This window comes from Crocuta crocuta, unplaced genomic scaffold, assembly GCF_008692635.1.
Source record: "Crocuta crocuta isolate KB4526 unplaced genomic scaffold, BGI_CrCroc_1.0 scaffold89, whole genome shotgun sequence".
Classification (NCBI taxonomy): domain Eukaryota; kingdom Metazoa; phylum Chordata; class Mammalia; order Carnivora; family Hyaenidae; genus Crocuta; species Crocuta crocuta.
In genome coordinates this window covers 11,589,460-11,617,129 of record NW_027551559.1, presented here as the reverse complement: position 1 = coordinate 11,617,129, position 27,670 = coordinate 11,589,460, and the positions used below count along the sequence as shown (strand labels likewise).

The 27,670-nt window shown below is 52.2% G+C and overlaps 1 protein-coding gene across 1 annotated transcript in view; it reads left to right on the top strand.

Annotated features, from left to right (window-relative positions):
• PLEKHG4B (pleckstrin homology and RhoGEF domain containing G4B) overlaps positions 1–27,187 on the top strand; it is an 82,030-nt gene extending 54,843 nt beyond the window's left edge. Inside the window, exons 7-21 of the mRNA XM_077749410.1 lie at positions 3,825–3,911; positions 5,915–6,031; positions 6,295–6,393; positions 7,016–7,158; positions 7,794–7,932; positions 11,065–11,825; positions 14,324–14,576; positions 16,084–16,173; positions 16,251–16,481; positions 18,263–18,433; positions 19,082–19,262; positions 20,784–20,891; positions 21,128–21,388; positions 24,399–24,535; positions 26,244–27,187. Of these exons, the coding sequence (XP_077605536.1) occupies positions 3,825–3,911; positions 5,915–6,031; positions 6,295–6,393; positions 7,016–7,158; positions 7,794–7,932; positions 11,065–11,825; positions 14,324–14,576; positions 16,084–16,173; positions 16,251–16,481; positions 18,263–18,433; positions 19,082–19,262; positions 20,784–20,891; positions 21,128–21,388; positions 24,399–24,535; positions 26,244–26,249 (2,784 nt within the window). The 3' untranslated portion in view covers positions 26,250–27,187. The remainder of the gene's footprint in view (positions 1–3,824; positions 3,912–5,914; positions 6,032–6,294; positions 6,394–7,015; positions 7,159–7,793; positions 7,933–11,064; positions 11,826–14,323; positions 14,577–16,083; positions 16,174–16,250; positions 16,482–18,262; positions 18,434–19,081; positions 19,263–20,783; positions 20,892–21,127; positions 21,389–24,398; positions 24,536–26,243) is intronic.
• The last annotated feature ends 483 nt before the right edge of the window (positions 27,188–27,670 follow it).

Genomic DNA, 27,670 nt, shown 5'->3' with positions numbered 1-27,670 from the left:
TTTCCTCGGTGTCCTATGATTTTGCAGAAAGAAGGTGTTTAATCTGGCGGCCTTGCTGTGGTAACCAGAGCAGAGAGTAGGGTGTGGTTGGTTTATGTGTGTTTCAGGCGCACATTCTTCAGGAGCGAATGCTTAATCTGGTGGCTTCACACCAATTAATCATCTCAGCATCCTATAAATGGCAACTTGTGAACACAGGGGAGAAAAACAACTTTTCTTTGTTTTTACCTTCAAAACCAAACTAAAATGTCACTGTTGCTGACATGATTTTGAAGCTGCAACCAGAAGTTGTGACCAGATTCCTAGAAAGCATCCACCTGCTTCAGGTACTGGTTGGGGAACAGCTCACCATCCCGACGGGGGTGCGTGGGGGCTGCCCCCACGGGCCGCGCCTGCCCAGAGTGTGTGGCAGCGTCTCTCTGCCTCCGCCTCCCTGCCTCCCGTGCTGTCCCCTCAGTTCCTCCACCTTCAGCCCCAGGGGTGGCCGTGGGGGTGGGGCGTCCTGTTCCGCTCTTGCCTGGTCGCTTGGCTCCTCCTCCTGGTACACTTTCCAGCCCAGCTCATTAACCCTTAAATCAGAGTCAACAAATGGTGCTGCTGCTGCCGCTTTTGTCATTACTGCCCTGGAGGCGGCTTGAAATTTGTTTCCAGGGGAAGCCTGGAATCCAGCAACTTGCTACCAGGCCCAGGACAGCACCCTCCCGGGCCAGCTGGCGGCGATGGAGCCTCGCAGGGTGGGTGTTGGGCAGGGCATGGGGGCACTTACGGGGTCGGAGCCCTGTGGCCAGAGCCCTGTGAGGCCGGTGGGAGCTGTGCTGGGGCACCTCCCACAGCAAGGGACTTGGGGAGCTCTGATGGCACACTGTCATCCCCTGACCAGCACTGAGAGGCGAAGTACAGATCCCAGGGCAGGATTGCGGGCAGACCCCCAGGCAGGTGCACAGTGAGGCCTGTGCCCAGGGCGGGGCTGGCACGGAAGAGTCAGCATCACCATCTCTGCTCCCGCAAGACGTCCATGTCATGCGCCCAGCACAGCACTGGCCTTGTGAGAAGTTACCTGAGTACTAGAAAGTACTGGTACTGGGCCCCCTCACTGCGCTGTGTCATATGCATGTTGCGCGTGGGGGCAGGAGCACAGCAGGGCTATACACGCAGGAAGATGCCGAGGCACATCTGCAATGTCTGCGGGCAGTTCCTGAACACAGAGGACTGCGGCAGGTTCTGCTGCTTTGGCATCCAGTAAACACCTGACGGTTAAGTGTCCAGTCACAAACAGAGACGGCTGAGCCCTCCCTGTCGACGCGCAGGCTTAGCATCGCTCGTTCTGCTGTGCGTGAGACCCAGGCGGGCCCCATGTGCAGGCCTCGAGCCCTTCAGCCGTTGACCAGATCCACTTACCTTTTCCCTCTGTAGAAATACCTCTTCCCAGCATTTCTATTTATTCAGACTTTCCATAAGTCCTGTGCCACGTGGGTCCCACCGTGGGACAATGAGCCCCAAGTAAGATGGGGCCCCCTCCACCCACACTTTTCCCAAAGCAGAAGCTGGAGAAACTTCTGCTGCATCTGTAAGTTTTTGTCACAAGCGAATTCTTGTAAGGAACTTCAGGGAATCAACTTATCTTCCGTTGTCTGGATGCTGGCATTTGGACTGCCCTGAGGCCCGGAGGCTTCCTGTTCTGGCAATTGTCGGTCTCCCAGGCCCTGGCTTTGGATCAGCAACAGTACTCGGTTTGTACTCTGAGTGAGAGGCATGAACATAAGCCCAAATTTAAGGGTTATGCTTCCATTTTCAATTTCGTTTCTGAGGAATATACAGAAATACTTAAATTTTCTCACAGAAACTACCTCAAGAAACTATATTTCAAATTCTTTTAATTATTAAAGTTCAGATGCCATAAGAAGCTTTCCATTTCATAAAAGAACTAAGGATTTCTTCATTTCTTGGTAGAAGAAAATGCTAGAATTTGCTGATTCCTACGCTACCTTCTGCAAACTAATACCGACAATTGTCCTAAGGCACTGTGTTCTCACTTCTTGGCAATAGATAGTAAAAATTCACTCAAGGAGTTATTTATGAGAAATATAAAACACTGTGCAAAACAATTTGTAGTTTTAATTCATTATAACTGAAAACTGTAGCTAAACTGAGTGAAATAGACCATGAAATAAAAAAGCAAGAATGTTTTTCTATGGCTTACTCACTCAAATATTTATGGAATGTCATCCACAATAAGTCACATAAAAAGTAAATATATAAAATGAATTTAATACAAATAAAATATCAGTGAGTTCTGAGGCCTATCCAGTCAAAATAGGGGATCAAAATTGGGGATTATAAAAAGTGTAAAATCTGTTTATCACTATAAGAAACTATTAAAAAGTAAAGCTTTAGGGAATATGAGTGACGAAGAACTATGTACATAAAAGAATTTCATTGCTGAACGATCTGGCCTCAGTATAATCTAGCAAACAGAAATGAAAAAGGTTTGTTTAAAGTCATAAACACATAAAAAAATAAAAAACGACAACCCAAACTAATAGGGTTGGAACAATTGGACATCTGTACGCAAAAGAAAAAAAATCCTCAACACATAACTCATACTATATACAAAAATTACAAGCAGGTCATAGATCTGCATACATAATCTAAGACTACAAAACTATCAGAAGGAAATGGGAAAATCTTCATGACCTTGGTCAGGCAAAGATCTTAGCTACAACAACACCATGATCCTAAAGGAGAAACAGGATAAGTTGGACTTCATCAAAATTGAAAACTTTTCTTTAAAAGTCACCATTACTAAAATGAAAATACAAGCCACGAACCAAGAGAAAATGTTTGCAAAATAGATCTGATAAAGATCTGATCTGTATGTATCTGGAATATACAAAATCTCAAAACTCAGTAATAAGGCAAACAACCCAATGAAATATGGGCAAAGATTTGAGAATACTTCACCAAAGAAGATATATGAATGGGAAATAAGCATATACAAATATGTTCAACGTCAGCAGTAATTGGAGAAATGCTACTTGAAATTAGAATGAGGTAATATACATGCACAACAAAATTTGACAATAGCAAGGACTTGGCATTGCACATGCAAATGCGACATGGCACAGGCACTCTGGTTTCTTTAGGGTTAGACATGCACTTATCATATGACCCAGCAACCCTACTGCTAGCTACTTACCCAAGAGGAATGAAAACTTAGGTCACATGGAGTTTATAGTAGCTTTACTTACGATTGCCATAACCTGGAAATAACCCAAATGTCCTCCAGCTGGCGAATGGGTGAATACATGCAATGGAATACTACTATGCAGTAGAAAGAAATGAACTACTGACATCCAGAGCACGGATGCATCTCAAGTGCATTGTGCTAAGTGAAAGAAGTCCATAATGTATGAGTCTATGTACTTGATATACGAAAAGACAAACTTACTGAGATAGAAAACAGATCAATAGCTGCCAGAGGTTGGTGGGCTTGACAAAGGAGATAAGGTAATTTGGGGGATGCTAAACTGTTTTGTACTTTGACTGTGGTGTTAGTTATGTGACTATAAGTTATGGTAAAATTTAGAGAACTCTACATCAAAACGATGAATTTTATTATATGTAAATTATAACCAATAAACTTGATTACATTAAAATTCATAAGAACAAATAATTTACATTTAGGGCACAATTATATATTATGCATTCTAGGTACTTAGGAAAAATACTAAGGCGGAAATAGGTACCCATCTAACTTAGACAATTCTATAAACTCAATGAAGTAAAATATTACAAAGCTAATCAGTATTTCTTTCTTATTTCAGAACACAGCTTCTCCCATAATTCATAGTATTGTGTTCTTGGTGAATAAAGAATCAGCTTTTAGGCCTGACAAGGATGGAATAATTCAGGTAATAGTTTCAGACCCTCAGCATTAGATATGACTCTGAGTGATGCATAAAATTAAATATTACAATACCTACATGAGATAAAACATATGGGAAACTTCATGTAAATTGTGGCTGCATCCATATAAGAGTCTGAAAACTCATCTCCGAGTCCTTAATTATTTGCAGGAGCTGTACAGAGCAAAATATCAGAAAACTTTAAAAAATCTAATTTTTCTTATCCACCTCATTTGCTTTCCCGCCTCTTTCTTCTTGCTTCTTTCTCTTTTATCTAAAAACTCTTTATTTTGCCCTGAAAGGTTTTTTGCTAGATATGGGATTCTGGCCAGACAGTAGTTTGTTTGTTTTTCTAGCCCTTTATAGTTATTGTTCAGCTGTCTTCTGGCCCCCATAGTTTCTGATGAAAAGTTTATTGGAATTCAAATAATTGTTCATCTGTAGAATATGTGTCATTTTCCTTTGGTTACTTCCAAGATTTTCTCTTTCTTTTCAGCAAATTGACTATAATGTGGTTAGACATGGTTTTCTTCATATTTATCCTGTTAGGTTGGGTGAACTTCTTGAAGGTTTAGATTTATGTCTATTACCAAAATTTAGGAAATTTTCATTCATTATTTCTTGAAGAAAATTTTTTTTCTGCCTCATTCTCTCTCTCCTCTTGCTCTAGGATTTCAATTACACATACTGGTATTGCCCCATAGGTCTTTGAGAATCTTCCCACACACACACTTTTTTTCTCTCTCTTCTTCAGGTCAGATTGTTTCTATTGATCTGTCTTCAAGATCACTAACTCCATACTCTGTTCATCTCCATTCAGCTATTAAGCCCATCCAAAGAATTTTTAGTTCAGATATTGCATTTTTCAGCTACAAAATTTCCAATAGGTTTCAAAATATATTTTCTCTGTCTCTGCTAAGATTTCCTATCATCTCATTAATTGCAAGCATTTTTCCTTTATACCATTGAGCATAGTTATAATAGCTGCTTTAAAGTCCTTCTCTAATAATGCTAATATCCAGGTCTTTTCTGAGTTGACGTCTGTTGATTGTCATTTCCCTTAAAAACAAGTCACATTTTTCTGATTCTTAATGTGTCCAGTAATTTTGGATTGTATTCTGGACACATGAATATTCTGTTGAATATTGTTCAATATACTGACTCTGGATTCTATTATAAACCTCCACAAAGTACTGTTTTAGCATGCTTTTAACTTGGTTGGACTTGAGCTGAAAACTGCTCCCTGCATAGGTCCAGTTCAGTTCTTTTTACCTTCAGCTTCCCAGAGTCTTTCCCATGCGTACTTGGTTCAGGGTCAGCCAGAGTCCTGGGCAGAGTTCACATACGACGGGAGCTCCCTTCCCTGGCTTTCCGCCTTGTGGGACACTCTGTCCACATTCCTTCCTGGCTCTATTTTCTGGTTCTTCAGGCCACAAAGATGCCTATTTTCTACCAAAGCCTTAGTCAATCCAGTCTCAACATGTTGGCATCCTAATTTCAGGCCAGAACTGTGCAGACAGGGAGCTCACCCCATACTAATCTTTTCATCCATGTTTCAGTTGCCTTGCTCACTAAGTCTGGCTTTGTTCACCCTCTGGAGCTTTCAGGTGGTTAGTATACTTTGTCTAGAATTTTCTGGGAAGGGCCAGCTCTGCCATCTCAGAGTAACACATCCCTGATTCATTTTTCATCATCCCTTCCTCCCCTTGCCCACTCCCTTCTCCCCTATTATCTTGCCCTCTCTGTCTTTTCAATTTTTCCATTTTTTGGTCTTAGTTGGAAGCTTTTCTACCACTTCTCTTTGCGACCTTCTCTTTTCATTCTCTACACCTTCATTCCTGTGCCCAGCCACATGCAGCCCATTAATGCCGCCAGCAAGGTAGAGTCACTGGATCCTAAACCTGTCTCTCAACCCTCGTGGTGGTAGCTCTCCCAGGAGTGAGCCATCATAGTGGTCTTTCCGATGGATGCATCTGTGGCCATAACCAGTAAACACTTCTCCTTGGCAGTGTGAGGTGGTGGGCTCCCTGAAGGCCTTGCACAAGCTTGTTGACAGCTCCCAGCTGACTGCAGACCTTGATGGCTCTTTTCCCTACAGCCACAGTGACTGGATCTGCTTCCGCAGGGTAAGGTGCAGCTCACAGCCATTGTACCTGCCAGTGTCCTAGGTCTTCTCCTCATGCAGATATTTTTACTCACGCGTGAAGCAGGTGTCCTCACCCTGAGTGTCACGCCTGTCACAGACGCCATTCACAGGCTGTTGGACGGCCATGCTGTGGCAGGCTTGGGAGTGCCACTGAAGTCCCACCCTGGGCAGGGAGGGTGCTGCTCCCTGGTGCATCTGTGGGGACTAACTGTATATCATCTCTGACCTCTCCCGCCACGGCAGAAGCTGGAGCCCTTCACCACAAACTGTGAGGATGCCATTGTTTTCCTACAAAATTCAGCCCGGTCCCTAAACACCCACAGGACTCTAAGTACAACACAGGTAGGTTCTCATGTATTTTATTTTATTTTATTTTATTTCACAGTTTGGCAGGTGGGAACTTAGAGCCTTAGCCAAATCCACCACCCATAGCAGAGATTTTCAAACACTTTTTGATTTGTAAATCCCTTTTGCTCAGCAAAAGACTCCCAAAAAAGACTACTTCCTCTCCATTGTGACCAAAAAAAAAAAAAATCCCACCATGCCCAGAAGAGAAACAACACCAAACCACGACATTTGTTGGTGTGCCACCGAGGCCTGAGTAATTGCTGTTGGGACACAGAGGTGGACTGGCCAGTGGGACCTCAACAGCCTAGAGACTTGGGGCTGGAGATGCCTTGGGGTTTCCAGGGTATGTGGGTGAGGTCCATGCATCCCTATCCAAATGCCAGCCTCTCCTGCTGCCAAGTTTCGAGCTTCCCCCCTTTTCCCTGCCCCGAGTCTCACCGTCACTTGGGTGAGAACATCTGGGACTCCACTACCTTCCTGCTGGGGCCCATGTCAAGTGTGGGCACGGCCATCCCACCCTGCTTTCAGCTCGATTGATAAGCACAGGCATGCAGGTAGCACCTAATACTCCTCACGGAGGAGGGGGTTATATCCATGCTTCGCCCACCCCGTGCAGGAGGTCACAGACTTAATCAGCAAGCACAAGGCGACGATGAAGTGTGTGCTGGAAGACGCACTGCTGGTCGCCCTCCGGTTGGAGGGTGGCGCTGTGCTGGCGCGCCTGAAGAGGGAGCAGCATGGCACCAGCCAAGACTGCCGGTGAGTGTCATGCCGGGTGGCACATCCCAGGGGCGTTCCCTGTCTCTGTCACATGATGTCTCCCAGCAGTCCAAACTCGCCTTCCGCCTGATAGGCACACTGGGGACAGGAGCCAGTCCACATTTGTATCTTCCAAGGAAAAAGTAGCAGGTTCCTTGGAACCCTCAAGTGGAAGGCAGAACTCATCACAATGGGGTTCNGCCCCCCCCCCCCAGCCTCTGAGGCACCTGCACTCCTGTGGCTCCTGGGTGTGTCCCTATTCCCACTCCGGCTGTGGACCCCCTTGGAGCACCCTGTTCGTGTCGGATGTGACGGATGCAAAGAGGGCAGTTGTGACTCTTTAAGTTGGGGTACGTTTAACATAGTAACCAGTTTCAAAACTGAAAATTCTGGGTCCATTTTTCTTTTTTTTTAAAGGATTTCTTCTTTTTTTATTTTTGAGAGAGAGAGAGGGAGAGAAAGACAGAGCATGAATGGGGGAGGGGCAGAGAGAGAGGGAGATGCAGAATCTGAATCAGGCTCCAGGCGCCGCCCTCTCAGCACAGGTGTAAGTTGTCACCAACAGCACATTCGCTGGGCGATTGCCTGTGAACAACTGATGGCCAGGAGTTGGCTCTCTGACGCTTTCTTTCCAGGGATGCCATTGAGGTCGCCTCCAGTCTGTACAGTCAAGTGGACGAGGAGGTCCACAGGGTGGTCCTCGCCTCTAACAGGTGTCTGCAGGAGCTGGAGAGGCTACAGGAAGTGAGGGTGCTCCAGGAAGGACAAGGCCAGGTAAGTGCTTGCAGTCAGGGGAACCGAAAGAGGGAAGCATTTTGAAACTGTGCACCTGAAATAACTGATGTTAAAGTGCAGTATGTGATAATCCGGATTTTTCTCCATATACATATGCATATAAAAGCTTTTCAAAAGCTTGCACACATTTGTACTTAAATCCTTATGCTTTTATCAACCACTCTTTCCATATAAGTGAGTGTGACACAGGAGCCCATGCAGAGCCAGCAGTCAGTGTGCTGCTGTGCAAGGTCAGGAGTGGCTAGAGGACTTCTCTGACGCCCGTGTGTCCCTTCGGGGCAGGTAGGGTTGGGGGGTGGCCGCCGGCAGGGCATCCCCGGGCTGACTCCCCAGGACGGCCGGCAAGCGTGGCGCCGTGTGGAGGCCTGCACCTCCACGTGTTCGGGTCGTTCCGGTCCTTCTATTTGTCGCTCTTACACACATCACTGCGCCTGCTTCTTTCACACTTTGTGATTATTTGCTTTGGACAGGTTCCTAGGCTTGGGACGGCTGGGTCAGGGCCCACAGTGTCTGAGGTTTGTACACATTTGCCAAATGGCCCTGCAAAGAGCCTGCCCAGTTTAGATTCTCAGCAGCAGCCTTGAGAGCACTCCTTCCTCATGGAAGTGAAAATAAGTACCTCCTCACTGTTTGCATTGGGTTTTTTATGCTTCAGTCAAACTTTTTCTTCATCTGTTTATTGGTTATTTTTATTTATTCTCTAACAAATGGCTTTTCCATGCACTGGCCAATTTCTGCTGTTTAGAAGTTTTACTACTAGGCATATTACTCACACTGAGCCTCTGATTGTGTGGCAGGTATGTTCCCTAGTTTGTCATGGTCCTTCAACTTTGCTTACAATTGAAATGGGTTTTGCTCCCTTAAGGTCACAGAATGACTAATATATTCCTTCATAAGACTTTCATGGTTTGAAATTTTCCATTTACATCTTCAAACCAACCAGAATGTTATTCATGAGGTTGGACGTGGGATCCCATCAGTGGCCGTCCGTTCCATTCATTTCCCACTCTTCTGCCCAGAGGCCCTCAGGCTCCTTGTGTTTGTAAAAACCCAGATTTGACATTTTTCTCCATGACTCTGTCCACAAAGAGTGTGTGCTGATCTCTCTTCTCTGCATGTGCATCAGTGTCACTAAGTACAGTTCTGTGGCCATAGATCCAGCCCCATCACCACATTGGTGAAAGCCTCTTCTTGGGCCCCTAACCATCAGGTCTCCCTGGCATTGCTATCTAATGAGAACATGCATGAAAATAAAGTCTTAGCCACATAAGACTTTCACTGTGAATGAGTGATCTTGCCACGGGTTGCCATGTGGTGCAGGCAGGGCTGCTGCCGGCCCCTCCGGCGCCCCCAGGGAACCCCTAAGGGTCCTAGTGCCACCAGCCTGAAGAGGGTTTCTAGGGTACATTTAGCATAGTAACAAGTTTCAAAACTAAAAGTTCTGGATCCATTTTTCTTTCTTCTTTTTTTTAAAGACGATTTTTTTTTTAATGTTTGTTTTTGAGAGAGAAAGAGAGACAGAGTATGAGCAGGGGAGGGGCAGAGAGAGAGAGGGAGACACGGAACTGGAAGCAGCTCCAGGCCCTGAGCTGTCGGCCCAGAGCCCAACGCGGGGCTCGAACTCACAGACCGCGAGATTGTGACCTGAGCCAAAGTCGGCGCTTAACCAACTGAGCCACCCAGGCGCCCCGGATCCATTTTTCAATGGATCTTAATTTCCATTTACAAACCATGAAAAAAGTTACAAGCCTGAGCCATGGAGACTTGTGGTCAACCCTCTTCAACCAGAGCATGTGGATTCCCATCCATAGATTGAAAAGAGCATGTGTGTAAAAACAGCGGTCACAGATCTTGAGCCAGCATGGCTTCCATCGCTATGTAGCTCCTTGTGATACAAGGCACACACACAGCGCTTGTACCTTGTACATCAGCACGGGGTGTGAAGGCTGTAGGAACCAGATGAGCCAGCGCCTGACTGGCGTCTGATGCTCTCTGTGTCCCCCACAATCACAGAGCGGGACTCCTTCGCGTATTTAAAAATAAAACCTTTTTTCCCTACATATGTCATAGATCAAATTGTGGTTTGAAGAAGGAGAGAAATTCCTGGCCTCTCAGAGCTGCTCTGTCTTGAGAACATGCAGCAGCGGCGATAGGGGCACTAGACCTTCCACAACAGGCTGGTGGTGCGTGTGCACCAGAGGACACACGTAGAAAAACAGAGTAAGCACCTGGCTCCTGCTGGTAGCTTGCTCCTTGGACTACAGCAATTGTGTCAGAAATATTGCAGCTGGTGGAGAACAACTCCCAAGGCACAGAGAAAGCAATGCACTTGAGAAGGTGGGCACCGTGGCCAGACAGGCTGAGCGGAAGGAGGGAGGGCGAGCCGGGGCCACCTCTTTGACCTATGAGGCCTAAGAGACTCTGCGGCATCACCTCCAGGGAATCTGCATGTGCTGAGGGCATTTAGTGAGCAGCGTCCCCTGCAGTCCTGAGAGAGTCAAGCCCTGGGACAGCTGACCAGCATGCCCCGACACCGCTCCCCAGGCTCTCAGCCACCAGGTTGAGTTGATGTATTGTACCGGACAGAGAGGAAGAGTCAACACATGAACTTTTCTGTGTTTGCTGGCTCAGCTATAAAAGTCTTCTTAATACCAGAGACCCCAAGAGGGCAGCTCCTTTTGGTGGGGTCCAAGGGGTCAGGGAAGGCCAGCGCAGGGTGGGGACTCTCTGTCCCACTGCCGTGGCCTCTCACTCACACCAGGCACAAGTATGGAATCACTGATTTCATGGTCTATCCAGCCCTGGCATCCCATGGCCCTGGGACAACCACACCTGCTGCTTTTGGGGACGGTGGAGGATTAAGACCCCATTGAGCTCAGGCACAAAATCATCTTGTCTACCCTTGGGGCCAGTCCAGCTGGCAGCTGCCTCTGTGAGCAGAAGGGTCTTCCTCTTGCTCTGGCCACCTGGCTCTCCCTGGTGCTTGATTTGGAGTACCTGGAGACCAGAAGGAGCACGGCCTGGGCTCACTGGAGCTGGCTCAGCTACATGAGATTGGGTGGGGCTGACAGTGCTCCACTGCCCTGACCAGCACCCTCCTTTGCTGTGCAGGTGGATGGGTGGATGCTGCAGTGCCTGGAACACCTAGGCCCCGAGCGGGTCACTGAGTATCTGAAGAGCTGTCACCAGGAGGCCACGGAGCTGCCTGCACAGAGCTTCCCCAGGGCAAGCACAGTGGAGGCAGGCCTGGGCGGCTGGCGGGCACTGCCGCCGTGGCAGCGCTTACAGCTGCAGAGCCAGCAGACCCGACTCTGCTCCCCAGAGGCCCCTTCTGGGGCTGCCCCGGACCCTGGGGCCCCACCTCTGGGCTGGAGCCCCCCGCAGCATGAGCTTGCCCAGGGGGCTGAGGGGAGGCACTGTGAGCCATCTTGGACGCCCCCCCCTGCCCCGGAGAGCCACACTGGAGAGCGCGCCCAACCGCTGCCGGGCCTTCCTGGACAAGCCGCTCTCTGCAGGCAGGAGGGTGAGCCCCTGGCCCCGGGGGTGCATTCCCCAGACGGCAGCCCTACCTGCTCCTCCGAGCCCATCCAGACACCTACCACCCACCCCAAGAAATATCCCTTGAAGAAAATTATGAGAAAAACACAAAGCTTTGAGGTTCCACCGCTTGACAGTGGCCCCCGGGACTCCCACTGGCCAGGCCACACTGGGGTTTTCATCAGTGGCCTGGAGGTGACCAGCACCGTGGCCTCAGAGAAGAACCCCCCACCGAGGCCCCGTGCCGAGAGCCCCCTGGTCACCCGGAGCCGGAGTCTGTCCTCTCCCTGCAGGACCCACCCCTCCGAGGAGGACAGGAGGAGGCAAGCAGGAAGGTGAGGTGGACAGTCATCCAGCCTTTGGGCCTAGCGGTCAGTGGGTGCCAGAGACCCAAAGCCACTGAATGCACTTCCACAAAGTAGAACATCCACAGACCTCTCTCCAGGTCCACCTTGTCCTGCCCAGGCGGCCCTCTTTTGTTTGATTTTAGGCAAGATGCTACTTACCTCCCCGTGTTCAGAACCGTCATTGAAAACTGCTTCCTATTTCATGGCTTGTGTTCACCCAGCTCACCCACGCTGATGGTTAAGTGGCCAGCTCCCATCATTCAGGCCCATTTATAGAAAATCACAATAAGCAAACCACACCTACAAGATGAAGAAATTACCTTAAGAATTACTTTTAAAAAATTACTTTAAAAAAAAAAAGCCTTTCAGCATTGAGACCAGCATGCCCCAACACTGCACCCCAGGCTCTCGGCCACCATGTGACGAGTTGAAGTGTGTGTGCATTTATCCATTGCCCAAATGGAGATGCCTGTATAAATTTGTTAAATCTTTAAGAAGGTGTTTATAAAAAGATACTTTTTATTCACTGTTAGGACTAAAAAGTGGGCAAGAACTGTGCCCCATTCACCTCGTCTCACAGCCTGGCCCCTGGGGTCCTTAGTCCATTTTTATAGTGAGCAGCGTGGGCCACAGGTGTCATCTAGTCTTCCTTACTCGTTTGGTTGGTGGACTGTTTCCTCCTCATACAGAGAACACGTCTGAACTGAGGTGATCACCCAACACTCTCCTAAAACACATCTGTATGTTTCAGATTTAGGCGGTTACAGTGTACCTGGTTCAGGGAGGAGCCTTAGGTGCAACAGGAAGGTTTCGTTTGGGAGCACCTGAGTGGGTTTCCCGGAGGGGTGGAAGCTCTGGGAAGAACCCCTCTCCAGCTGCCCTGAGCTCATCTTAAAGCCTTCAGAGGCACAGAATGCCCCCCACTCGCCAAGCGCCCCTCTGGTCACGGCCAGTGGGACAGGTCTGGGAAGCCGTCCTGCCTCTGCCCCTGGAGACAGGTGCCCGCGTCCAACCCACATATGCCGTAGACCCACCAACCCAAGGTCAGGTTCCATAGCTCACTGGCGAGGGAGCACTTCCTCCTCAGGCAGGAGAGAGCATTAAACTGACCGTCTTCCCAGAAAACCCAGGCCCTTCTGCCAGTTGTCCAGATAGAGTTCCTGTCACTTCGCCCATTTCTCAAGATCTTTCTAGACATTAAGCCCTCATGAGGCAATTTCCAATTAATTTGTTCCAAACCCCCGGACCATACTAGTTTTGTTTCTGAATATTTAAGGGTGCCTGTATTGGGCAGATGCTGACAGGTGGCAGTGGGTACTGGGGCCTCGAGTTTGCGGGGACACCTCCAGGCCACGTGCGCCAGCAGAACCATTTGTGACCAGCCAGCAGGTGCCGCCTCCTGAGAAACAATCGGAATTTGTAAAATCTGTTATGTGAGTGTGATAAGGCACCAGCGCTTCAGCTGCAAATGGGGTGCATTTAAAAGCATTTCTGACCACAGGTGCCTTTCCTGTCATTGGTTGCTTCTAATTGTTTTCCATTTAAAAAAAGCCAAACAAGTAAATACAAGGAAAGGCAGAAGAAGATCTACCAGCCCCCATTAGCATTATCAAGATTGAGTAATCAGGAAGGTTGCTGGCAGAATGCTGTTAAACAAGGCAAGAGTTAGGTGCCTCATTGCTAGCAGGGTGGAGCGCCCGCTTCACCACCTCCTCTCGGTGCCTCCAGAAGTGCTGTGTGCAGCAGAGACACTGTCCGTGCTTGGACCACAGCAGCAGGAGCCCAGGGAACCCTCTGCACGGCAGGGAAGAGGGAGCTGCCCCGCTGTAGCCCATCTCTGCTGTGCCCTGGGCCCATCTGCTCTGCATCTTCTACTCCAGCTGCTTCCCCTCGGCCTCTGGGTCAGATGTCTCTACACCATTAAGCTGAGTTTTCAGAAATCCCTTCTGGTAGGTTAGCGGTCCGTGTGCATCAGAAACCGTCTTCTCATAAATCCCCACCACAGCTTTCTGTGCAGTGTTCGAATCTCCCTGCTGCCACAGCTCTCTGTGCAGAGGGTGCCAGGATCAAACCATATGTGAATGAGGAACCTCACGGCTCCAGGTTGAAGTTAGGGGACCTGGGAATCTCTCCTTTTCATTTTCTAACAGGATCTTTTATCCTAAAAGGTATGATCAATAAGCCAGAAATGTTTCATGCAACCAGTTTCTTTCTGATACACGTTCCTGCCCTATTTTTCTCATCTCATTCGTTCATGTCGAAGGAGCAGTGCCAGGGAACAAAGCACACTTAGCATTCATTGCTGAACAGAAGACTTAATCACAAAGGTTTTCCTGCCCACGAATAATCATGTTTACTCCTCTGGGTTTGCAGAGTGTTTTGTTTCTGTGTGAAGCAGCAACAGCGGGGACATGGGCTCTCTCGAGGCCTGGGGCGAGGCTGTGGCCCACGCCCGCTGAGTGTCCACCTGCCTCTCTGTCTTCCAGCAGCCGACTGCAGCACATAATGGCGGAGATGGTTTCCACGGAGAGGGAGTATGTTAGGTCCTTAGGATATGTCATCGACAACTATTTTCCAGAAATGGAAAGGACAGACCTGCCTCAGGACCTTCGAGGGAAGCACAGCATTATCTTTGGGAACCTGGAGAAGCTCTATGACTTCCACCACCAGCATTTCCTTGCGGAGCTGGAGCGCTGCCAGCCCTGCCCCTTGGCAGCGGGCCGCGGGTTCCTGAGACACGTGAGTCCCTCCTTCCTGGGCGCTGGCACCAGTGGGGTAGACCGAGGTGCCACCAACCCAGGGTGCCCTCGGAGAGGCTGGGTCTGGTGACGCCACATTTCAGGTAATTTGGATCACTGCAGACCAGATGTAGGAAATGTGTCACTAAGAGTATGTAAGACCTGCCAATAAACAGATGCCCAAAATAGACAAGACGCTTGTGGGCCTGATCTCACTGGACCTTTTGCTCAGTGTCATCTGAAGGCACCCTTGGCTCCCCCAAGCCACATGACACTGAGGGTTTCACTTGCATCATCACACCTAATTCTGTGGGGAGCCCCACTTCTCACGACTTGAGGTAATCAGTCAACAGCACCTCCCCAAACCAGTTTGCTTCCTGGCCCCCTTGCAGGTGTAGCTCAGGCCAGCCCGGCGAGCTCTGAGCAAGTCCAGTCAGGGTTTTGACAGAAGTTCATAGAGTGTGCACATTAGCTGGAGAAAGGCTGCTCCCTCCTTGATAAGTGTCTTCTCATCAGTGAATGTGGGACATCTCCCTATCTGCGTCTTTAATAAGATTCTTAATTCATTCTGAGGAGAAAAGCTTTCACCAAGTTACCAAGCAGTGTTTTAGACACCGGGGACCCAGCGGCATTTGTGTTGTGTGCCGATGAGACTTCGGCCTCAGCGTTATTATGTAAATTAGGACAGAAGTGACCAAGGATGAAAGAAATCTCACGTGGCAACTTTTTAAAATTTAAATTCAGATTACTTAGCATACCGTGTAGTCTTGGCTTCAGGAGTAGAACCCTGCTTACCCATTACTTACATATGACAGCTGGTGCTCATCCCAGCAAGTGCCCTCCTTAATGCCCACCCCCACCCACCTACCTCCAGCAACCCTCAGTTTGTTCTCTGTATTTAAAAGCCTCTTATGATTTGCCTCCCTCTCTTTTTATCTTATTTATTTTTCCTTCTTTTCCCCTATGCTCATCTGGTGTGTTTCTTTAATTCCGCATATGAGTGNTCGTTAAATACTGTTCCATTGTAAATATATATACATCTTTGTCCATTCATCAGTCAATTGACTTTTGGGCTCTTTCCATAATTTTGGCTATTACAATGGTGAGAATTCTACCTGTTGACGCAACTTTAGTTCTTGACCGTTAATGAACAAAGGCTCTCCATGCCACTTCCCAGGCCAGCCCTGTGAGGACTCCCTCTCCCTCTAGAACTCTGACCCTGTAGAACTCTGACCCTGACCTGAGCAGCCCCCGGAGGCTGGGAAGCCCAGAGGATCATAATGCANCAAGCATTTTTGCATCCTTTGGATAAATACCTAGTAATAGTGCAATTGCTGGGTCATAGGATAGTTCTATTTTTAATTCAGCTATTTCTAAGAAGGTGCTTTTAGCCACAAGATGAACTCTGTGTTGTTTTATATTATCAACNCGCACGGAGGGGGAAGGGAGGGGCATAGACTCTGACCCCAGCCCCCAACTCAGGTGCATGGTGCCCTCCCCTTTTGCAGGAGGAACAGTTTGGCATGTACGCACTTTACAGCAAGAACAAGCCCCGGTCAGATGCCCTGCTCTACAGCCAAGGCAACGCCTTCTTCAAGGTCACCCCCCCAACCCCGCGAGCCGCGCTGCCCCCCACCTGGCTCAGGGGCTGACCCTCTCGCCCCGGCCCTTGCAGGACAAGCAGCGGGAGCTGGGAGACAAGATGGACTTGGCCTCCTACCTGCTGAAGCCCGTGCAGCGCATGGGCAAGTACGCACTGCTGCTCCAGGACCTGGTCAGGGAGGCCAGCTGCTGCCCCGCCTGGGAGCAGGAGCTAGGCGAGCTTCGGGCTGCTGAGGGCGTGGTCCGCTTCCAGCTGCGCCACGGCAATGACCTATTGGCAATGGACGCAGTCCGAGGCTGTGATGTAAGTGCCCTGAGGCCCTGGTGGGCTCTCAGGAGTTCAGGAAAGACGTAACCTGGGGTCAGAACACATGTGCTCTCCCTGGAGCGAGTTTCCTGAAGCTCGAGAACTCTCAAGGGGCCTGGCAGGTGAGGGGAGCAGAGAGGGGCTTCCTGTCCAGGCAACTGGAGCAGCAGCTGCAGGGTGTGAATAGCAGGCGGGCTTTAACTGGCTCACCGTCTGTTTATTAGGGCTACGTGAACACAACGGATGCACGAAAATTTGGGCCGTCGGGCTTGGGGCAAGCCAACATTGGCTCATCCCATGCTGCTAGCCTCTCTGCTCGGGTGCTGAGGGCCGGCATCCATGCCCCACCCTGTCACAGTAGCATGGGGGGACCAGCATAGGCAGAAGAGGAGCCCTTTCTCTGGCAGAGCCCCTGTGTCTGACATTCAGAGGGACAGCCACAGAATTCCTGGCACAAAATGAAAATGTGGGTGCCCTGCTTAAAAACAGCATTAAGAGTTTTGTGAGCAAGAATCTGAGCCTGGACCCTTCTGGCCACCATGATGCAGCACAGCCCCCAGGCCACCACCCCATATGGATGTCCTCCTACTGCCAACGCTGGGCACCCCGCCCGGTGAACTAGCCTGTGCACGGACTTGGCTGGGGGTGTGCCGACATCGTGCCCCTGCCCTTCCACCCTACCTGGGCTTGGAGGTGGGTCTCCTGATGTCAGCTGGAGAAGGCAGATCCATGGCTACGGTCAGCACCCGTGATGGAGTCTGGCACAAAGTATAGTTCTCCAGTGACTTCTGTGGCTGTGAGTAGCCATGGAGGACTCAGGGCACCCCAGCATGGTCACTCACAGAACCCACAGGCCTCTTAAACCCTCCATTCAGCAGGCACAGCTGAGTAATTTGGGATTGGACCAGCTGTTCTCAGGTAACCCAAGGACAGATCTGTCCGTGGGCTGGAAGGTTATGGGAGAAACTTAGCATTGGTGGCCATGGTTTGGGATATACTCCACGAAGGGAGCCTGGCCAGGGCATGGAGGCCGCGCCTTCTCACATAGCCATCAGCCCAGACCACAGCTTGGAGGGATTTCTGGGGAGCGAAGGGGCAGCTCAGATGCAGAATTCATAACTGAATGCCAGGTCAGCCACACTGGGGTTTATCTCTAGTAATGAGTGAGTCTCTAACACCACATCAACAAGGGGGCTTCCATTCAAATGAACATAAGGGCTTTCAGAATTTAAGAGAGGGGTTTTCACTGTAACCTCCATGCAGACCAGCAGGAGCCCCGACCCGGAGGGTTTGGCAGCAGTTACAATGTGTGAGTTTTCCCCCATACATTTGAAAAATTCTCAGATACCAGCTGGATGTCCTATAATTCAACTCAATCCTGACATCATCTGCCTGGACATAGCATGAGATCCCTCAGGTAAGGGCTCCATTCCACAAGACTGCCCCTGACCTGCACTGCACACACCAGTCGCAAAGGTCAGAACCCAGAGAAGCAGTGTACTTATGACATTGCCAGTGTGTCATAAAGGGCATAACTCAGGAACAGACAGATGGAAGAGAGGCACAGGGCTAGATATGTGGAGACGGGCGCAGAGTTTCCATGCCCGCTCTGCGCATCCCACCTGTTCACTCAAGCCCCATCCTTTGGGGTTCTATGGAGGCTTCATTATAGGCATCATTGATTGAATCACTCACTGTGGGTGATCGATTTCACCTCCAGCCCCTCTCCCCTCTCTGGGGGTCCCACTGTCCCTGAGGGAGACTTGCTCCATCTGCAGGTAAATCTGAAGGAGCAGGGGCAGCTGAGGTGCCAGGACGAGTTTATCGTTTGCTGTGGAAGGAAAAAGTATCTGAGGCATGTCTTCCTCTTTGAAGACCTTATCCTGTTTAGCAAGACCAAAAAGGTGGACGGAGGCTACGACACTTACGCGTACAAACAGTCCTTCAAGGTAACACGCCTGCCTCTCACCTGGTGCCGCTGGGTATCTATCAGGACCTGGTGTGCTGGGTGTCAGGGCCCGGTGCGCTGGGCGTCAGGGCCTGGTGTGCTGGGTATGAGCAGGGACACGGGATTCTGTGTCTGAGCTTTGAAAACCTCAGGCCTTCAAAAGCTGCAAGGAGATGCTTGTCCTTTATAGTTGCATGTACTGGTTCAGAGGCTGGAAAAAGTCTCCTCAGTCGGCAACTTCGTTTCAGGCGAGGGGGAAGTGTTCCCTGGGCATGTCTGTAGGTGTGACCTTCCCCTGACTGAGGTTCTGAGCTTGAGAGCTCCTGAGAGGGTCCCAGGCCCATAAGCCCTTACCTGCCAATGCCGAGGAGTGTATCAGATGGGGTTCTGTAGTCCCATCTGGTGCGGCAGCCACAGAACCTTCCAGTCCAGCCTTCCTTTCTCCAGTGGGGAAACTGAGGCTCCAAGAGGGAGCCAGTGCACAGTAATGGAACCCAGTTCATCCTGTGGGCCCCATCCTGCCTCGTCCCCACCGTTTGGTGCCTGGGTGAAAGGACCCCACCACTGAAGTGCTGGGGTCGGTCAGTCAGCAGGGAGTGCTCAGTGGGATCCGTGGTTGCTGATGCTGCCGCCCCTGCTTGTGCTGCAGACAGCCGAGATTGGCATGACGGAGAACGTTGGAGACACCGGCCTGAGGTTTGAGATCTGGTTCCGCAGACGGCGGAAACCCCAGGACACCTACGTTCTCCAGGCCAGCTCTGCAGAGGTCAAGACAGCCTGGACCCATGTGTTGGGGCAGATCCTGTGGCGGCAGGCTCTGCGGAATAGAGGTGGGCGAGAGGACTGTGCAGAGCAGCTCTGTGTTGAGGGCTCTGGCCCTGGAGTGGAGGTTTGGGGCCAAGGGTTAGGGGCTAAGTTCAGGCTAGGGGCATGGGGTCAGGGACTGGGTTCAGGGGTTAGTGGGTTGGACCTGGGTAGGTGTTTGGGGCCAGTATGGGCCAGGCTGCCCCCGCAGAGCCCTAGGGCCCAGGTGTCCCTGGGAGGGCCCCTCAGTCAGCACCATTTATGTGGAAATGGCTGGAATCCTTCCATCAGCACACAAACACATGTGTAAACAAAGCCCCTGTCCCCACACCACGGCAGCTCCAGAGAGGTTGTCATGACGCTGCCCTATGACACCTTAGGCTCACTGGGGTCAGCTTTCTACCCCACCCTGTTGTCAAAGCACCATGTCCTCCTGGAAGACGGGCTGGTGGACAGCCTGTGGCCTCCCTCAAGGTAAGGGACGCCTCTGTAAGGCACCATGCACCGTGTGCCAGGACCCCACCCAGGCTTCCTGTGCCTGCAAGTCAGCCCCCTTCGTTCCTCTTCCCCTCGACCCCCCAGTTTCATCTCTGTTCACACCCACAGGGTGGCATTTCATCCGGTCTGCCATCTGCAAATGTCATCTACATAGCGGCTTCTCCAAGATGGCCCTCCTGATGGCAGCTCTGACCCCCCAGGTCTGAGATACTCCAAGGGCTCCAAGGTCCAAACACCTAAACACAACTACCTGGCCCCTTTAGCAGCAGTTGCCTTGACCAGAGCCTTGACCTGTTATCAGAGATGCCATACGGCTTCCCCCCAGCAGCTTCCTTCAAAGGGTAGACCCCTCCCTGCACACATATATACACATGCACATGTGTGTGCATACACACATGTACACATGCATGTGCCTACATGGTGTGTTGCGTTGTGACTTTGCTCAGATACTCACTGGCCCCTTAGTCTCCTTGGAGCAGAGCCAGCCCTTGCACGCAGCAGGAAGCCCCCCTGGCCTTGTCCCGGTTGCTCTCCCCAATCTCCTCGGTTCCTGTCCCTCCCTCCCCACTATCCTACCAACTATAATCATTATATTTGTTTTTCTTGGCTTGGTTTTACTAGGGATTAACTCATTCTCAGATTCTTATCCTATGCTCAATATTCAAAGACATGCAGACATCTGTCAGTTTGTCTTTCTGGCAGCCATGTGTCTCCTGCAAGCTGGGCCTGCTGTGCAGCAAACTGTCCTTCATGGGGACAGGGGACACCTCCCTTCTCTCCCCAGTGGGACACCCAGGCCCCGTGTCCTCCTTTTTCTTGTTTGCTCCCTTGAGCTCCTCGAGAGAAGCCACCGTGAGGCCAGACCACATGCATGTGCCCAAACAGGAGCCCCACCACCTTGGCCCCCCAACGACATTTGGGGAGGGGGCTGGGCCAGGCCCCGACATGCTCCCAGTCTGGACAGACGGTGTTGGGTGCAGAGCATCATCAGGCATGGTGTCAAAGCCAAGCAGTTGCTGGGAAAATTGTCCTACCTTGTTCTGTTTTAGAGCTCAGAATGCAGGAAATGGTGTCAATGGGGATGGGCAACAAACCGTTCACGGACATCCAGCCCAGCGATGCAGCCATAAGTGATCGGGCCATCAGGAAGGGGGCAGGTAATGTGGCCTCAGCCCTCACCCTCACTCTGTCCCACCGGCTCAGACTCAGGCCCCGGCACCCACTGTGGGCCCCAAAGGCCAGCATGGTGGCCTGGACGAGTGGTGGCCACATCGTGCCTGACATGACTGCAGTGAGAGGGACCAGTCAGCTTTCAGATGGCCATTTCGTTCTCGAGTCTGGACTATACTTTTGGAGCCAAAGCCAGACTGACCTGCTTTCTGTCCCCTTCCAGAGTCACGGAGCCGAGCACCCATAGCTGTGCCCCCCTGTGACCACGCTGCCTCCTTTAAGAGGCCACACTCTACCATCTCAGACAGCAGCACCTCCTCCTCTGGCAGCCAGTCCTCCTCTGCCCTGGGGCCCCTGGGCCTGCATGCTGCTGCCAGCCCAGCCCTGAGGGGCTCTGCCTCCTGCCCCTGGCCGTACGACATGCGCACCTGCTTCGAGGAGGAGGATGAGCTGGAGCAGGAGACGGGGAGGCAGCCTTCCACGTGTGAGTGTGCTTAGGCACGGGGGCAGGCACGCTCCGGCCCCTGACAGCCGGTTCTGGGGACGGGGGCAGTTCATGTGCTCATTTATCTCACTTGCTCCTGTGCACTTCCAAAAGCTTTCAAACGCGTTCTAATTTTTCTTTAATTATAAAAACAAACAACAAAAATTTTTACTTCCACCCAAAATGAGGTAATGGGAAGCAGATTTAAAACAAGCAAGCAAACAAAAACCAGACAAAACAAAACATAAACAGACAAAACATGTGAAACAAGATTTTAAGACATAGGACATCTGGCACCAAAGGTAGTGACCTGAGAGGCAGGAATGTGATGTGTCACACATCCCTGTCATTGGTCCGATTTCTGCCTTGAGAGCCCCCGGGTGCAGTGCAGGGAGCCTGCAGACTCCCAGTGGAGAAGGACAGACCAGGGGAGCCCCATGCATTGCGAGGCCTCTGGGGTCTGGGCTCAGCAGAGTGCTGGTCAGCACTGCACCTGGGGAGGCCGCCCAGCCCAGAACCTCTGCCCCTCCCCCCCCCACCCCCAATGCACAGACAGCAGCAGCCTCATCCCTGGGGCAGCAGCAGGTCCCCTGAGGGGCTTGGTCAGGGTAGGGTGTTGAACTGGCACCTGCTGCTGACCTGCCACCGTGTCATGGATGGAAGACATTTGCAGGTAACCTCACTGCATCCTAGAGCAAACCTCAAGGAGATTTATAGGATTATCCAGCAGCCAACAGGGTAGACTCACACTGTCCAGTATCAGGCATGCAAGGTTGTAGGAAACAGACCACCACAAGGGCAGTAATCAATCAGGCAACATCGGCCAGAACTGACGTGCCTGTTAAAATCGCCAGTCCTGGTATTCACACCATCATTCTGTGTCCCTGGTGCCCACAACATGAAGACATGACAGGGAAGATAGCTCGGACAATCTAAGATAAAAGGCCACAAATACCTGAGATGAACATGTCTCTGGGTAGGGTTACCAGGAAGTAAGACTTGACAGAAGAGAAGTTAGTGGAAATGTATCAATAGAAGCTGTCCAGAATAACACACAGAGAATCAAGGAAGAAGAACATCAGTGAGCTGTGTGACAACTTCAAGCGACCTAATAAACAGGTACCGGAGTCCCCAAAGTGGAGGGACAAGACTCTGAAGGCACAATGGCTGAATATTTCCCTGACTTGATGAAAGGTATAAACCCAAGGGCCCAAGAAAACCCGTGAACCCCAAGCACACAGAATGGAAACCCAGTGGCGACAGACATCTTGAAAGCAGCCAGAGGGACTTCTCACGGCAGACAATGCTGTGGGCCGTCATTGTCTGACAACCGTCAAAGTTCAGCATGACAAATGTGTCTTTCAGGAACAGTGAGACAAAGTGAAGCAATGCTCCTGCATGTGACAGCTGGAACCCTCCCTCACCAGCCAACCCCAAGGAGAAGGGCAGTGACACGGGGTGGAGTAAAGGCTGCAGAAAGGAGGCTCTTCTGTTTAAATCTCTGGAACAAACAGTGGCTGTTTGAATAGCACGGGGTCAAATGAACACAGGGGTGACATGCCAGAGACCTGTGGTGCCTGGGCCCAGCAGAGAACCATGGAAATGTGGCGGTTCTCAGCCGTGCACGATTGCGGAGGTGTGAATGCCACTGGGGGCAGATTGTAACTAGGAAGATCTGCATTTTAAACCCAAATGACCCCTAATATAACAAAGCAAAGATTTAACAGCAAATACACCCACAGGGGAGATGAAATGGGATCCTCAGGAAAGGTCGATCCAAAAGAACATAGAAAGAAGAGAGAACAGAAGGGCTGACAAGAGAAAGTAGAGACGGGGCTGAGCGTACCCGTGACCACAGGTATATGAATGGGGCACAAGCAGCCTTTGGTGATTGACTCACGTGTATCATGCAGACTGTGTCCACGCTGTCCGGTCTCATAGCCGCCCACATAGGTCCCCCCTTGGCCGACTGCACACGGAGAGGCCTGCGCTCACCGAATATTCTGAGCACCAGCCTCCACATGGAGGGAACAGGCGTGTTGGCAGGGCGTCAGTGGTTGCTTTCCTAGTGTCCTGTGTGTGGGGAATCACTACACACGTGGCCTGGAGGGCCACAGGTGTCTGGTTCTCCAGAGAAATCCTTTCCACTGCCCAGGGAGGCCCCTCCTCAGGGTAACACTGCCTGGGACCGCATCCACCCAGGCCCCCATTGGGCCGCTGCCACCGTGACTACACCCCTGAGGGCACCGCCGACCACAAAGGCATCTCTGCCCAGATGGAGGCGTGTGCCTGAAGCCTGCTGGGGGTGCCCAGGTGTGCCACGGGCTGCACACCTGCTCAGAACAGCATCAGCCACCTTGGTCAGGCTCGTTCTCCGGGCAGGCCCAGGGGGAGCACGGCTGGGGGCACACCCACATTCCAGCCCAGAGCCACTGCACTTTCCTGGTGCCATGCTCCCTAGCCCATGCGGGAGGGCTCCGCTCAGCCATCTCGGCTCCGTGCAGAGACAGCACTGAGATCCCTGCACAGAAGTGTGTGGGAACCCCCCACCCCTGCCACATGGAAGTTGTGCCTATGCAGCAGGGCCGTGGCCGTGGCTTGTGTGCAGTGATACAGTACAGCCCCCAAGAGACCTTTAAGGCCAAGACCTCATCCTGTCCTATTTCAGCTTTTTATTTAAGCCATGTGGCCCTTCTTTGGCCTCATTTTTTGGTTTTCCCCCTGGACTTGCCTGGTGTGAGCCAGAGGCCTCCTGCCGGTAGAGAGGTCACCTGAGCTCATCCCGCCCAGTCTTCTCTGATTTCAGAAAAGCAGGGTCAGGAGACACTTGCTCGTAAGGTGTCGCCTCCAGCAGCGCTGTCCCATCTGCTCTGACCCCGCCCCACGCCGTCCTGTAGTAACTCTGCACACAGGGCAGGCCTCGCTCTCTGTTCACACGCTTCAGGGGGCCCTGAGTGCCGAGCACAGAGGCAAGAGGGGCAGCCACCCCTGACCCAGCCCCTCTTTGCAGTGACCGAGTGCACGTCATTGGGGGCCGGTGGCCTCGGGCTCCCAGGGCTGTTCCCTGAGGAGGGCCACCAGAGCGCCTCCCCTGCTGTCCTCAGGAGGGGCTCCCAGCCGCAGCTCCACAGCCAGTTCACCACAACCGTGAGTACCCTCTCCTGAGACCTCCCTGCAAGAGGCCCAGGTGCTGCCGGGCACGCTCAGGACTTGCCCAGGGTCCTCCTGATGGGTCTTTGTGCCCGAGGATTGGCCGCTCTGTGTTCTTAGCGTGGGTGCCTGGCTACTGTTGGGAGCACAGGAGAGCGCAGACACCACCCAGGGTGTACACGCAGACACATGGCCCCTGAGAGGGAGGGACTGGGGTGACCAGGGCAAGAAAGGGTGGGGGTCTACTCACACACAGAGCCCTTCTCAGCCAACCTTCACCCAGCCCGAGGTCATACACGCATCCACTGCAGGAAGCACTGTCCTGGTTCTGGGGAGACACCCTCATTCCCCCCACTCTGTGAGAGCCATCCCTCAGTTCTGGGGAGACACCCAGTCTGCCTTCTAGGCAGCATCGGAGGGAAGGGCCAAGTCTGAGGGTATGCTGAGTCAAGAGTATGGGAGACAGGTCTTTGGCCCACGAGCCTAGGTCACTGGTGATGACCAGTGACCTGGGCTCTAATTGGTGAATGCCTCCCCTTCGGCCAGTGGTTTGACTGGCAGACAAAACACTCCCTAGGTGAGGGGCTGTCTTGGCTTCCCCTGAAGTAATGGGAGGAGTCTCATCCATTGTCACCCTAAGATGCTGGACACGCCACCACCAGCCACCCAGCCTGGCTGCGACTCTGCCTTGTTCCATATGCTCCCACGCACAGTCACGTGGCTGGACATTAACAGCCCCCTGGGAGGAGCACCCTGGCCAGCGGGGCTGTTCCCCTTTGTCCCTGGACCAACCTCCCGGGGACCTCACTGCCTATACCCCTAGAAACCATGTCAAAGAGGGTGGCAGAGGGTGATTTCTGAGAGTTGAGGCATTCACTCCTCTGAGAGGACAGGGCCCGCAGACCCTGGTGTGGTCACGCCACAGAAGCCTGGCCACAGGAGCCAGTGGGGACCCCTCCCAGCAGAGGCTCCTGGGGAACCTGGCACCCTGCCCTTCTGAGAACAGGGTACCTCCCCCACACCCACTCACAGAGCCCGTGCCCTGGAGCCATGCTGGAGGGTGGTGCTCTGAGGTACACACGCACTCACGTTCTGGGATCAGAACAGCAAACAGAACTGACACGTTTCAGGGTCAGAACGTTTTTACCTCTAAATGCATCGTGATGCCAGCCGAGGTGACTGCCCGTAGGCTCTGCCTGGACCCAGACCCAGGGATGAATCCACCGTGAGTGCAGCCAGCCTTGCAGAGAATGCCCTTGTCTCTGTTACCCTGACCTCGCCCATGCTGGCCCCAAGTGCTTCTACTTTTTAAAAAAAAAAAATTGTTTAATGTTTACTTATTTATTTTTTGAGAGAGAAAAAGCACACGCAGGGGAGGGTCAGAGAGAAGGAGAGAGAGAGAATCCCAAGCAGGCGCTACACTGTCAGCACAAAGCCCAATGTGGGGCTTGAACTCATGAATCATGGGATCATGCCCTGAGCTGAGATCAAGAGTCCGTCGCTTAACTGACTGTGCCTCCCAGGTGCACCTGAAGTGCTTTTAAAAAATGGATGTGTGTCCATGAGTCTGAGAGCACCTTGCAGGGCGTGAGGCCTCACGCAGCACCTCCCAGCCAAGGACTCTGTGCTGTCCACGTCCCGGGCACCAAGCAGCTGGGTGGGGTGGGCTGTGGGGTACGAGTAACGACCCTCATTCTTTTCACAGCTGTGAGGTATTTGGATGAGCCAGCCCTTCCAGGGAGAATCCCTGTCAAATGGAGCAGAGGACCCTCAGCCCAGACCAGTGCCTGAGGGCTGGGAATGAGGCACTCACGCTGGGACCTCCTGACGCACCCAGGCCGTAGCTGCTGGCCACCCCCCGTCAGCGCGCCGTGGGCCCTGCCCGCCTGGCCATCACCTCGCCTCCCGCCATTCCACCTCCACGACTCTTCAACCCCAGTCCACGGGCTCAGAGGGCCAGCTACCCAGAACCCCACACCTGTACTGCTCTGAACCCCTCCGTGCTCCGAGGGGTGTGCTGAGGCTGGGGAGGAAACACACGGATCCCTGGTTCCCATGGGGAGGCCCAGGCAGGCTTGGGGTGTCTCAGAGCAGGGTGAGCCCTCTGGGACCGGGCTTCCCGGCCTTCCAGGCCACAGAGGCCCATGGGCGATGGTTCCCTAGTAGCCCCCAGTGAGGTGTGTCGCAGACACAGGGTGCACCTGAGCGTATTTGGAATGCCGGTTCCCTTTCTTTTTTGATAAGGCACGTGTAGGTAGTGGGGCTCCTGGTCACCACCTGTAGGCCCGGGACCCACGTTGGAGCAGCTGGGCCTGAGGTCTGGGCTGTAGAGAAGGCCCGGAGAGGACCACCCCTCACCGAACGCAGCAGAATGATAGTAAGCAGGGAGAGCCTGCGTAGACGGCAGACCTCTAACGAGTTTCCTGCGGCAGGTGTCTTCCCCACAGACGCGCATCCTCCGGGCGGCAGCACCGCCAGACTTCAGCCACCTGGAACGGGGCGGGGACGGGCAGGCTCCGCACCAGAGAGACTTTGGGACTTTGCCTTTGCGGTTCCCAGCTGCTTTGAGCCGTTTCCATTGCTACTTTGTTTCAATGCTGACTTGTTCTCACCTTCAGGAACATAAATAAATGGGGCCTGTTTTTCTAAGCCGCAGTCACGTTGCTCTTGGCTTGGTCCTGCGGTGCCCAGGGACATCGCCCGCGCGCCTCACCCCGGGAGCCTGGCTCTGCGGGGACGTGGCCTTGGGCAGGAGGGCCTTGGTCTGCGGTCCCCCTGGTCCACGGCGGGGCCGTGGTGCCCACTGCAGCTCCCAAGCACAGGACCCCCTGCAGTGGGCACGGGCAGCACTTGTCAGGGGCCCGGTGCCCCTTAGCCAAGCACTCGGGCAGCTCTGCTTTCACCAGCTGAGCGCCCCAAGGACAGACTGGCCACTGGCTGACACCTCCAGGGCCAGAGCCAAACAAGCATCTATGACCAAAATAGCTGTCAGATGACCAGAGGGCCTGCTCCGAGCTGCTCACAGCAGCTGCAGCTAAAAATAAGTGAGAAGGGCGGACATCTTTGGGAGACTCGCAAGGGGAGAGCACCGTCCTGCCTTCCGGCCGCCACAGGCGGGCACAATGAGGTCGC